The sequence below is a fragment of the Sorex araneus genome, chromosome 6 (genome assembly GCF_027595985.1).
Source record: "Sorex araneus isolate mSorAra2 chromosome 6, mSorAra2.pri, whole genome shotgun sequence".
Taxonomy (NCBI): Eukaryota; Metazoa; Chordata; class Mammalia; order Eulipotyphla; family Soricidae; genus Sorex; species Sorex araneus.
Window position 1 is genome coordinate 152,085,630 of NC_073307.1, and position 14,351 is coordinate 152,099,980.

General features: G+C 34.8%; 2 protein-coding genes across 2 annotated transcripts; both read left to right on the top strand.

Moving 5' to 3' along the window:
• Positions 1 to 1,134: 1,134 nt before the first annotated feature.
• On the top strand, positions 1,135 to 2,076 carry LOC101553481 (olfactory receptor 1165-like). The gene has a single exon (XM_004621642.2). It carries the CDS (start codon positions 1,135 to 1,137, stop codon positions 2,074 to 2,076), a length of 942 nt encoding a protein of 313 aa, XP_004621699.1.
• An 11,090-nt stretch (positions 2,077 to 13,166) lies between these two features.
• Positions 13,167 to 14,117, top strand: LOC101553744 (olfactory receptor 5D13-like; the record flags this gene model as incomplete). Its single annotated transcript, XM_004621643.2, has 1 exon — positions 13,167 to 14,117. A coding segment is annotated over one exon (951 nt), but the record flags the coding sequence as incomplete, so codon positions are not given.
• Between the last annotated feature and the right edge of the window lie 234 nt (positions 14,118 to 14,351).

Consider the following 14,351-nt stretch of genomic DNA (forward strand, 5'->3'; position numbering starts at 1 on the left):
TTTCTGGTTGGGATTAGAGCTAGATTTAATGACATCTTTGCTCTTTCCATGCAAAGCTCAAGTCAGTGTCCATTCTGAACTTTGTTCAAAACGGCAGCATCGTGTTCAGTATTTCCTTGACATCCATTTCAGGAAATAGGCTTTGTTTGAGCCTTCATATTATGAACTTTGTAGGAAATTTGTCAAATTCAATAATTTAGTTTAACATATATCATATGTGTATCATATGTGTATTTTTTATTATTCATTCTCTTTTATTTCATTCCTCATTGGTCCCCAGAGCAAAGTTGTAAAGGGTTTTGGTCAGTGTTATCAGATGAGCTTCTTGTATTAGCACTGTAATTTTTCTGTTTTGTCATCAATAAAAGATAAACCATTTTTCTCCCTCATACTTAAGGCATTCCAGAGAGAATAAATGACATAAAACCATCATTGAAACTTAAAAGGATATATGTAGAAAATGACAAAGAAGATAGTTTAATATAATTAAAAGGTTTTCAGTATGAGGAAAGACTAAGTGGCATGTATACAATTGAGAGAAGCTTGTTAACAGTGCAAATTTTTAGCCAAATCCTCTTACAGATACTATGAGGTAGACATTCTAGGAATTCTTTAAAAAAGGAGATATTTTAAATAGGTAAATTTCCAATAGATCAATGTAGAGTCTTAAGTACTTTACTGCACATTTTTCTCTGGGATTAAAAGATGGCAATTTTTTGCTTTATTGAGAAACAGCGTTTCATCTTCCTAGATCTATTTATGTGGTGTTTATATGATACTTTTGGTATGTTCAATATAATTCTTTTTATTTTCTGTATTCGTTTGTCTCATAATTTAATTACTATGCATTAAGTGCTCTGCAGAAGCATCAATTGTACATCATTGTACAAACAATAAAATATTGAATATTGATAAAACTCTTTTTTGTCTTGTTTTCCAGATGAAGAAACTAAAATTCTAAAGAAGCTATCTAATGGCCCATAATAAGAAAGTTACAAAAATTTCCAGTAGATCTCCCAAGTAAAACAGAACATTCTACCTTGCTTTTAACAGTTTATATTTAACTCTCCTTAATTCCTCATAACATACTACACAATATTCTGCTACTTCCTCCTCTATGTTTTTAGTGAAGTCATGTTCCTGGCTAACAGAAATCAGAGTTCAGTGACCATGTTCATCCTCTTGGGCTTCTCAGACTTCCCACACCTCCAGGCACCTCTCTTCTTGGTGTTTTTGGTCATCTACACAATTACTGTGGTGGGGAACCTCGGCATTATTATGGTGGTGAGGATCAATCCCAAGCTGCAGACACCCATGTACTTTTTCCTCAGTCATCTCTCATTTTTGGATATTTGCTACTCCAGTGTATTTACCCCCAAACTGTTAGAAATCTTGGTCGTAGAAGATAGAAGCATCTCCTTCAAAGGATGCATGATTCAATTTTACTTTATTTGTGCCTTTGTGATTACGGAAATGTTCATGCTAGCAGTGATGGCCTATGACCGTTTCGTGGCTGTATGTAACCCTCTGCTCTACACTGTTGCTATGTCTCGTAAGCTCTGTACACTCTTGGTAGCTGCAACCTACACGTGGGGTGGACTTTGCTCCTTAACAATCACATATTCTCTTTTAGAGCAGACCTACTGTGGTCCTAACATCATAAATCACTTTGGTTGTGAGTATTCTGCTATCCTCTCCTTGTCCTGCTCTGATCCTTCCTTCAGTCAGTTGGTATGTTTCATCATTTCCACATTCAATGAGACTACCAGCCTCTTCATCATCCTTGCTTCCTATGTTTTCATTGTTGTCACTATCGTTAGAATGCCTTCCACAGGTGGACTTCGCAAAGCCTTCTCCACCTGCGCCTCCCACCTGACGGCCATCACCATATTTCATGGGATCATCCTTGTTCTCTACTGCGTGCCCAACTCCAAAAGCTCATGGCTCCTGATCAAAGTGGCTACGGTTCTTTTTACAGTCATGATCCCTATGCTGAACCCCCTTATTTACAGCCTTAGGAATAAAGATGTGAAAGAAACAGTCAGAAATGTCATCAGCTCCAAACTTCTTTCTTAAAGTAATGGACATGTGTGTTTTGGGGTCACAATTTTATCCATTAATTTTTAACTTAATTAGCAATGGCTGAATCCCTTTATTTTAATTAAACATATGACTAACATTGAAATTCATTTAAATCTTGTGTTTGCTTTATTTCTGTTGTTTATAGATCTAATTTTGATTTCTGGGTTAATAAGAAAATAAGATAGTTTAAATCACTTCATTTCAGTTATTTTAGGAAAGAAGTATATTTATATACCCAGTTTGATATTGGAAGACATTGTGGTGAAATGGTATAAGTGTTTAGACTTATGTGACACTGTCTTCCTATTACATTTGATACTGAAACAAAGTCCTTACAAAATATAGACCTGTTTAATTCACTCACTGTGCATTACTAAGTGTAAATATACTGCAAAGTAATTTTACATTTATTTTATTTAGCCACTGTGATTTACATATTTACTTTATGGATTTATGTGTGCTTCTCAGAAGTGGCCAAGACTGTCTCTAATGTGTCTTCATTCACTCTTCTCATAAATTATTTTACTTAGTCTTATAAAACAGAACATTTTGTTCCTTGTAGAACTCAGCTTAATTCCCACTGAAATAATAATTGAGATTTTTCATTATGAGAATATTATCCAATCTTAGATAGTTGCTGAAAAATATACATATTGCCATGTACATAATTCCTTTTCAATATCAATGTAACATAGCACAATAAAAAGTGTTTCAAATTATACTAAAAGTAAATAAAATAATTGATCTTTATCTACTTAGAAATTATATAGTACTTGGTGATAAAAAATAATTAAATATGCTTTTAAACCTCACTTTCCTACCATGAGCTTTCCCATTGACCCATTTTATTTAATCTATCTGTGATAGCCGAATCTCCTCAGATAAACTGCTGAGACATAATTGTCTATTAGAGTCTCTTTTTCGAGTTCTCTGCAATATCTTGCAGTGACTCTTGGAGTTATATCTCTAAATTTAAATTGCGTTCCAAAATCTTTGCTTTGCAATCCATCATTGGCATACAATTTTCTTAAAGCTATCAAACCAAAGCAGTAAACTAATTATATATATATTAATGTTATATAATTCACAAATCCCAGACTCATCTAAGTGAAATTTTATGTATAAAATCAACTGAGGACCCTTATAAGCAGAATGGTGTTCAAAGTTCTTGCTTCACATATTGTCAACCCAGGTTTGACCCACCCCTGAGCACTGCCAAGAGTGATCCTTGAGAAAAGGAGCCAAAAAAAAAAAACCCTAAGCACTGTTGGGTCCAAAAAGCAAACAAATCTGTTTACCCTGCCCTCAGAATGAAAAGTAACACTGTCTTTCTATTACATTTGTGACTGAAACAAAATCTTTACAAAATAGAGAACTTTTTAGTTCCCTCATTGTATATTATTAAGTATAAATATACTGAAAGTAAATTTACATTTATTTTGTTTAGTCACTGTGATTTACAAAGGCTCTAATAACGGAATTTGGAACAATTAATGTTTCAACTCATAGCTATTTCCCACGATCAGCACCCCTCCACCAAAAGTACAAGCGCTCCTTCCTACCCTTATACTATCATTTCATTTCTAAGGAAATTAATACATAAAAATGACCAGTATCACACCAATTAAATATCAACTCTTTGAGCAATACCTCACAGAGTAATACCAAAAGGATATTTTTAACAAATCAATGTATTCCCATTTCTATGGAATTCACTTCCACATTATACCTCTCAAAAATATGGTATAATACTCCCTTTGTGAAGAAACATTTTCGCTTGTCAATATTTCTGTGAATACTGTGCAGCATGTATTATAGATATATCTCATTTTTATAGAAGAATGATTGTGACTTTTTTGAAGTAAGATTGTTGATATTTATAGTTTGATAACTTATATAATTTCATATATCATGGTTGAAATGTTCAAATTTATTCAATAGTCAACAATTACAGTGGATATTTGAATTAATTCTAATCTTGACATGTATACTACCATGTTATATTTGAATATTTTATAACAATTTTATATATAGAAGTATAATTCACCTACTTTTCCCTCTGGGAGAAACTCGAAAGCTACTGAGAGCTTCCTGCCCACATGGGACAGACTCGCAAGCTTCCCATGGTATATCTATATGCCAAAGCCAGTAACCAGCTGAATCTGACCCTGAAGCCTTTAGAGGCTTCTAAAATTTCAGGGATAGGACAAATGTAGAGGTTACTGAGACCACTCGAGCTACTCGACGATCAATGGGACTTCCTGATTCATGATTCGTGAATTCAATTACATAGTTCCAAATGCTTCCAAAGGAATAAATCAATTTTACATTACTAAAACAATGTATTAAAGTTTTTAATTGATGTCTAATTTTACACCAATGTTCAGTATTAATAGACTATAGTTTTTACTAAGTAAATCTCTTTATATATTTTACTAATATTAGTTTTCTTCCATATGGAATACTTAATTTGAACTAATATGTAGAACATAAATGTTTATCTTAGACACACTTTACTATATCTATATATTTTCTTATTAAGCTGCTTTCTTTGAGTTTTATCGTTCTTTATTTAATTTACCCTTCTCTATTTGAACTTTTAATTTTAGCATGCATTTATAATGCATTTGCTGGTAGTATAGCCTTGAATTATTTAAACATTTTGACCTGATTTATCACTGCTATGTCTCTTGATAAAGAACAATTCTGATTTATAACTAAGTAAAGTACAATATTTTGTAAAATTTTATACATGATTAAGGATATAGTTATGATGTGTCTATATTATATTTAATAAATTTTGTTACCATTTATACTTTTATCATGACTTATCTAAAATTCACTTTTCTGTATGGCATGAGGTTTGTGTCATTAAGATTGTTTTACTCACTGGAATTACTTGTGCTGTCTTCATCTTTGCCATGCATTTCTGTGGGCAAAGAGAAAACACTTCAATGTAGAGTGTATGTTTTTAAAAATAGCAGCAGTGTTGAAGCTTTAAATATACTAGTGTAGTTTTCTCTATTTCTCAAGCTTACATAATAAATCTAGAGAAGATGCTATGAATAGTGTGTTCTTTTCATGGAGGTCCCGTAATAAGAAAACTAGGGAAACCATCATACTTAGCTAAGTGCAAACGAAATGGGGGTCACAATCACCAACAGTTTTGTTGCTAGGTCATTTTATTCAGATGCATGTAGCTCTGAAAAAATCTTTTAATTTAAAATAATTTACTCCCATATTAGTTTTTCTGCAATACCCATATTATCATAAATTTCACAAACATGTCTTTATACGCAAAATTGTTATCTAATGGGCTGGAGCGATAGTACAGCATGTAGGGTGTTTGCCTTGCAAGCGGCTGACCCGGGTTCGAATCCTCCACCCCTCTCGGAGAGCCTGGCAAACTACCAAGAGTATCTTGCTGGCACGGCAGAGCCTGGCAAGCTACCCGTGGCTTATTTGATATGCCAAAAACAGTAACAAGTCTCACCATGGACACATTACTAGTGCCCGCTCGAGCAAATCGATGAGCAACGGGATGACAGTGATACAGTGATGGCAATAATGATTGCTTTGAGAAATTCAATAATCAATGTCTTAAAAGTAAGATTATTTAGTTTCAAAGATATGGAACTCACTTGCATTGGCTCTGACTCAGGTGAGGAATTAGGAATTATTTGCTTCCCAATACAGTTTTAGTGAATAGTAACTGTCCCACATTTCTTTCTTTATCTTGAAACCAGTTAACTTACAACTCCTACAAAAACATTCCAAAGGCAAATATTATTAAGCAAAATTATTCAAAGTTTCATAAAGCAACAGTACTTTGCTTCTCTGAACATACTGAACATTTGTAGTGTGTAAACACCAAATTATACACTATAGAAATCCCGTGGCTCTCTCAAGCCACTAGCATTCTGCTGCGGTTTTGCACGGCTCCCCGTCCCCCCCATCCTACCCCCTCCCCCCATGGCTAATGCCATGAGTGAACGAAGGAGGAAATGAGGTCTGGTCTGTTCAGTGACCAGTTGCTGTTTATTCCATTCTTTCCACATGCAGGTTCCAATCTCACGAAGCCCATTCTAGTCTCATACTGCCCCTTATTCCTGTCTCCTTCTTTCTCCCTGTTCATCTCTCCATGCTCTGACTCACTGCCTTGGTTTCTCTCTAGTCTCTACCGACCTCCCTGCCTTGGGGGCATCAACCACACCTAGATGCTTTCAACATATGAAAGCCCTTCCTGATGCTTGCAGCCAGGAGATCCAGCTCAAAGGCAAAATACCACCTAGGGGGTTTTCTCCTTTCCTTAGTCCAAAAACCATTTAAACATTCATCTTAATTCTATTTCTTAATATTAGTTATTTTGTATGAACACAGTTAGTAGTGATACATTAAGCTTGTAGGGTGTCTCTCCTGGGAACATCTCTCTATAGACTTCAGACTACAGTGCTCAGGCCAGATTAATCTTTCCTAACCCTAGCAGGATCCTAATCCAGTTGTTACTTTTTGGAGCATGAGAGGATTTGTCCGTGACCATGCTCTGAACTTATAGTTAAGTATTATGGCACATTGGCCTGACCCGTTCAATGCCAGGGTAGCTCACAGCTTGCCCTGAGTCCATCCAGTTGAGAAGACAGATGCCCAGGAGTGAAGATAATTCAGAGTCAATTAACTCCCAAGTTCCCAAAGTGTAGCATTAATTATCTTCCTGTGTCAATACAAAAAGGACATTATTCTGAATTAACTATGCAATGGATATAAGGAGAAGATAAAAGCAATACTTACAAATTAAAAGAGTCTGATTGGGAGACAAAGGTGATTGATGATTAGGTGTAGGTTCTAAGAGGACATTAGGATGAGCCTCTGGACACAGCCCTGCAAACAGGAAGCAGAACCGAGGCCCCACTTCTCATTAAGTGGGCAAGCTAAAACTTGTGAGTCTGATGACCTGGAGAAGCACAGCATGTTCTCATACACCCACCTTGTCATACACTCGTGGCAGTACAAAGCAGCAGTTTCCCCTCTCTTACACATCCTTAATCTGGATGGACCGTCAAGTATCAGTCTGAGCTTTCTCTTTGGCCTATAGGTAACCAATCATAAGAATGTGGGAGACGTAATCTGTAAAGCCTATGTGTCCAGTCCAATGTCTTCCTCTGATATTTTTTAATCACAGCAACATAGCTTTGACAAGACAGTGTATACCCCGATGTTCTTTGATGAATGCTCATCTTATAACTGTTTGTACTCTCGTTAGTGAGTCTTTCTTTGTGATGAAGTCATCAGGATGTAACAGATTAAAAATAGGATAAAAGGAGGCCTCTCACAGTTGGTCTTTGCCTTGAGCCAGAATAAGCCTTGGCCTTCCATGCTCTTGATAGTCCTCTTGCATGTTTTATCTCTAAGGCTCAGACCAAGAGAATCTTCATAAGACAGTTAGGGAAGCAGAGCACAAAGAAAGATGTTACAGATAAACATGGGAAAATGAGAGTGCCTTGGAAGAACTGTGAATAGGTGCAGTCTAATAAATATAAGCTCCCTGTGGCGAGGCAGAAAGGACAAACCAATATTCTACATATAGGACTCATACACCAAGTTGAGGAAATATAGTCCACCAAAAATGCTAAGTGATGGTGAATAATTAGTCACCAACATTAATAACCTGTATTTTTTCTTGACTATATTATGTTCCTGCAAAGTGCTTTTCAAAATAGCAGGCAAATTGAACAGCATCAATTTATTAGAAAGGAACCAAACTCAATCACAATATATGATTATAACTTCTTATCACCATAGCTTTGGTAATAAGATTTGGTACTAAAATAATAATTTCCATCTGTTCTGCAAATAACTGCTGCCCTCTACCAATAGTATTTTTAATTTGTAAGGATTATAAGGCCACATAACACTTAGTCATTGTTGTGAGTTCATGAAGTGCTTGATTTCTTTTTCTATTTTTCTCTTTATTTCTCCTTCCTTCTTTCCTTCGTTCCTTCGTTCCTTCCTTCCTCTATTTCTCTTCTTTTCTTCCTTTCTTTCTCCCTTTCTTCCTTCCTTCCTTCCTTCTTTCTTTCTTTTTGTCTTTACATTGGCGTCACACCTGGCAAGGTTCAGGGGTTAGTCTTAGATCACTACTCAGGATTATTGCTTATGATCCTTGGAGCACCATAAGTGATGCCAAGAATTAAATCCAGTTTTTTTACATGCAAGTCAAACACTCTGCCTAATTAATTAATTCTCCTGCCCCACGTTCATTTCTTTTCTGATGGGTGGATGTGCTCAGGGCTTACTCTTGGGTCTGTTCTCAGGTATCCCAACTGACAGTGCTCTGGAAACCATATGTAGTACAGACATTCAACCCAGGTAGACAGCATGAGAGGGAAATGCCCTAACCCAGACTACCTTAATGGCCCATGTTTCCTCAATTATATTGTGCAAAGTTCAAAAATGTTTTCAGTTCATTAGACAAATATTCCCTGAGGATAAAATTAGGACTCTTCAAGTTTATATGGTAACAATAATACAAATTTTGTTGAAAGACTGTGGGAAAAACAAGAAACTGCATTAGAGGACATTTCACTCTCAGCGTTACCTACCATGCAAAACGTTTTTCTGTTGTTTTTACATTAAGTTGCTTTTGTTGTTTTGGGGCCACACCTTGCAGTGTTTAGTCCCTACTCCTGGTTTTGTGCTTAGGAATTACTTCTGGGAGACAATATATACCATCAACGGTTACTTCTGTTTTGGATTTTAAGGATAGTTATTTTTTTCTGTTCATTTATGCATTTTGAAAAATTTACATAGAAAATATAGGTTTAATTCAACATTTCCAAAGAGTTTAATGAATTCTATTTGAAGATGATATTATTTTCCAAACATTGGAAGAAATTGCATATGACAAAGTACTAAATAAATTACCTCATTAATTCTTTGTGTGATCTCTATGGAAATACTTTCATACTATTCTCTAGGGTTTACATCCCTAAAGTCTTGGTGGCACAAAGTTGTGACACAAATTGGTGTTGTGCTATCAGATATTTGGTCTCTCTTCATCTCATCTCTGCCATCTCAATATATATTTAAATCTTTGAAAGAAAATTGTTGCTTTATTTTGCATTTAACCATACTTAGATTCTTATTGAAAATTTAGATGTATGATACTTATTGAAGTTAAGTACTCAGCAAGAAATTTTCTGGACTTCAATCATCTTTACAAAGAGCTCCCATAAATGACTCAGTTAAATTCTTCTATACTCAGGTAAGCAGATTAATTTATTACTGTGATTCACTATGTAAAGAACCATTTCCAAATTATCTTTGCAGGAGACAAAAGCCTATTTACATCTAACTACCATAACACTTACATATGTCACCTAAAGCATTTCCTTTTCTTCCCATGAATATTATTAAGAATCAGTGATCTTATCACTGGGAAATTTTCCATTGTTTCTTGGTCACAATATTACTTTATAGTTAATTTAATATTTTGGTTTGGAGGCCACACCTAGAGGTTTTCAGGACATATTCTTGTTCTGGGCTTACAGATTGTTGCTGGCCAAGGTACAGGAACCAAATGCTGGGTTCAAACCCAGGTTGTACAATCACTCCAGCCCCACAATTTTCCTTTTTATCTCCTTACACACAAGCAGTCCAGTTGCAATAGCACAGAATGTAGGATATTTGCCTCACCCGCGGCCGACCCGGGTTCGATTCCTCCATCCATCCCTCTTGCAGAGCCTGGCAAGCTACCGAGAGTATCCCGCCCGCATGGCCAAGCCTGGCAAGCTCCCTGTGGCATATTCAATATGCCAAAAACAGTAACAAGAAGTCTCATAATGAAGACGTTACTGGTGCCTGCTTGAGCAAATCGATGAACAATGGGATGAGAGCGATACAGTGCTACACCCACTCAGACCTTAATAATAATAAAGGAGGTACATATTGTTACATATTATATCGTTTATAATGTATTTTGCTATATGTTATGAAATATATTTTCAGAATAATTATATAAAGGTAATAAAAATGAAACACATGTGCTACAAGTTTAAGGATTCTATAATATGAGTAACTTTTTAAATGCCTAATAGAGATTAAATATATCTGTGATGATGCTATTGAATGAGAAAATAGAATTCAAAATATCTTTTTCTCTAAGTTCCTGAACATGGTTGTCATTGCCTGAGGCTTAGTGATAAACCCTGAGTGTCATCAAGTCTGTGAGGATAGAGTGAAGGAAGTATGCTTGAGGGAACGGTGTGCGTTTGGATCATTTAAGTTGAATTTAACCTCCATGACAATGATTTCTGTTTTGATTCAGGCTAGTCATATTTTTCTGAATTGCCCTAGGGAATAAGCAACAGACTTTGAAAAGGGTGAATAAAATATTGTGGTCATGGAATTTACACTCAAAGATGCTTATTTAAAATTTAAAATATATTAATAAAATAGAATAAAATACTAATAATTAATGTAGAAAATAATCATTGTACCAAATCATAAGTATTGAAAATATAATGGCTGAAGTAATTTGGATGATATTATTATATATGTTCTTGTGGAGTAAACTTGTAATTTTGAAAATAGTACTGGAAGATCAAGTCACAATTGACTGGTAATTTTAGTTTAATTTTTAATCATAATAAGGCCTGTACTTTTTTAATGGAACTTTATGCAGAACATATTTTTTGTTATACCTTATATATCTTAGATTTTAGTAAAAATTTGGTATCAAGATAGAATAGTTGACTATAGTCAACGGTTATAATGGAAGAAGAAAATGAAGTTAGACATTTTTTTCATCTATCAGTCTATTTAAGAATAATCAAATGCATTTCTTTTCACCAAATATTCTCTCATTTTATGTAATACAAGAGCTTATGTCCCTCAAGGTATCCAGACATCCCATATGGTCCCACAAGTACTTCCCAGAGTAGTTTCTGAGTTTACCACCAGAAGTAAATCTTGAGCATTGCTGACTTTGACCCAAAACAAAATCAAAACTAAACAAAACATAAAAGATTTCAATGTGTCATTCACAATATGGTTTGGGTTTAACAGACTAGTCTCATTCCTGTAACATAATTGTAATGTTTACCCTAATCTATGACTCAAATTCACCTACTCACATACTCTTTGTTAGGAGGTTGGCATTAATTACACCTGCTGATCAAGGCTTACCTAACAGTCACTATTAGGATTCCATTGAGACATTAAACAGTGAAGATACAACAGATTCCGTGGTTTAAGGATTCCCTCCTAGAAGACTATCTCTGAATCCTCTAGAATTACTTCATGTGGTACACATTGTTATCTGTATTTTTGCAAAACTTTTATAGGTAAGAGATTTCAAAAAGTAATCTTGGTCTTAATACAATTCCTTTAGTTTTAAAAAATAACTTAAGAGGTTATACTTAATGTATTTTAGTGTGCCATTAAGGGATGCATCCCATAACTAGACAGATAATTATAAATATATATGACAAAGGAGAGAAGGCTTAGAGCTCTCTACCATCAACATGCATTACTCTTTCCCTTTCCTGCACCTCCACATGTACAACTACGTAGAAATCACCAATCATCATTTGGGTGATTATGGATGCTTACTTCTAGGCATAAGGGATATAAACATTCCCTATAGAAAATTGATATACCCTCCAATATTTTTCCCTCTCAGGGATTCAGGGCTTACAGAAATGTCCACCACTGAAATTATAGTACTGGCTTTCAGGTTACTTCATAAAGAAACCAATGTAATCCCTTTCTTTTAAGTTTTTTGTTGTTTATTTATTTACTTTGATTTGTGACTACTCTTAGTGATACTCAGGGTTGTACACTCAAGCATTACTCCCAGCAGTGCTTAGGGACCATATGGGATGCTGGGAATTGACCTGGGTCAGTTGAGTGCAAGGCAAAAACCCTACCTGCGGTACTATCTATCTGGCCCCCTTCTTTTCTTATCATTAAGAAATTAAAACCATTTTTTAGCATTCTGTGGCAAAAATAAGAACAAATAGACATTTACTCTGTTGTCATAATAAACTGCCCACACATTAATGTCTTCAGAAAGTGCTATTGATAACCTACTATATCATATTATGCCATTTTTCCTATCAGGAATTATGCATTACTAAATATAAGACAAAAATAAAATGAAAGCAATAATATAAGTCAATATGTTTGGTTGCTCATCAATGCAATTGTTATTTCTGAATGAGATATTGATTGATAATGTCATATCAGAGCATTATTACCACCTTATTGCAACAAAGAGATGAGAGGAAAAAATGTAAAATCTTGAGTTGATTATGAAAATAAAAGAAAATACTATGAAAATGGAATGTTTTAACCTCTAAAACATAGATGATGCAAAATATACTTAAATAAATATTAGACTAAATTTTTATTGTAGTACATCAGGAAATACTAACAGGCTTAGAGTTATAAGAATTATGAGATTTACCATCTGATGAAGATGTATGAAAAATGTTTCACAATATTAAATGCTGAGCGTGAAAGTATCGTATTTATTTGCAAGTATGTTTCTCTTCTAAATACCTGCTAGAATACTGCAGCAGTAACAGAGAATAGATTAATAAATGTTTTTGATTTTATGTAAATCCAGATAACACAGGAATAATTATTATACAAAATATAATAATGAATAAATGTATGAATGTATGAAGAGAACAAAACAAAATATTATGTATTTCATTCAAGAAAATACATTTAGTTATAAAAAATTTGATCAAAATATTTTACTTGTCAATTTTGTGAATTTTTCCAGGCGTCTCTGTAATACTCTGTCAGATTATTTGAATTATGTGATGGCCAGTTGAAGATTTGTTGTATCTCTCTCAACTGCTCTACATTATAATCAATTCTATAGTCCTACATTCCTACTTACTCTAAATTGTGATACTGATCAATTCTATCTTCGATAAATGTTGAAGTAAAACAAATATTTTTTTCCGCAAAACTCTTACTAGACCAAAGTTAAATAATCAACATTTCTACATTTTTACATGCCAGTTACAAATTTTACTTCTGAATTATCTCACCCAAGTTTTCTATCTTGAATTATTCACAGGATCCCTGACAACCAAAGTGCGGAGGCTACTTTCATTCTTTTGGGCTTCTCAGAATATCCAGACCTCCAGGTTCCCCTGTTCCTGATATTCTTAACCATCTACATCATCACTGTGATAGGAAATCTGGGCATGATTTTCATTATCAAGATCAATCCCAAGCTCCACACCCCGATGTACTACTTCCTCAGCCACTTATCCTTTGTTGATTTCTGCTACTCTACAGTCGTTACACCCAAACTATTAGAGAACTTGGTTGTGGAAGACAGAACCATCACTTTCACAGGATGCATTTCTCAGTTCCTCTTTGCATGTGTATTTGTGGTGACAGATGTATACTTGCTGGCTGTGATGGCCTATGATCGATTTGTGGCCGTCTGCAGACCTCTGCTCTACACAACTGCAATGTCCCAGAAGCTCTGTGCCATATTGGTGGGTGCATCATATACTTGGGCTTCAATCGGTACCCTGACTATCACTTACTTTCTAGTGAATTTATCTTTCAAAGGGAAAAATATCATAAAGAACTTTTTCTGTGAATATGCTGCCATCCTCGCTGTCTCTTGTTCTGATCCCTACATTGTCCAGGAGATCACTGTCGTATATGCTCTCTTCAATGAAGTAACAAGTCTGACGATCATTGCTACTTCCTACGCCTTTATAATTATTACAGTCATGAAGATGTCTTCTACTGGGGGGAGGAAGAAAGCCTTCTCCACCTGTGCTTCCCATATCATGGTCATTACCATCTTCCATGGAACCATCCTCTTTCTCTACTGTGTTCCTAACTCCAAAAATTCATGGCTCTTGGTCAAGGTGGGCTCTGTCTTTTACACAGTGGCAATCCCCATGCTCAACCCACTAATCTATAGTCTCAGGAACAAAGATGTGAAAGAAACTGTCAGGAAGTTTTTCCATACAAAATTGTACTGTGACAAAATGTAAAGTTAGAAATATAGTTATTTTTGAAGGAATTTTTAAGAGTTGTTCAGTAGAAAATTAGTATACCATGATACTGAAATCTTGAACTTATATATTTATTTTTTCTCATAATTAATGCATTTTAAGACTTTACATATTATTGGGCATAGAGTCTGCATGATTGAAAAATTTTAATTCATAACATAGAATGTAAGGATTTTTTTCTATTTATATCACTTAACAACTAAATCCAAGGAA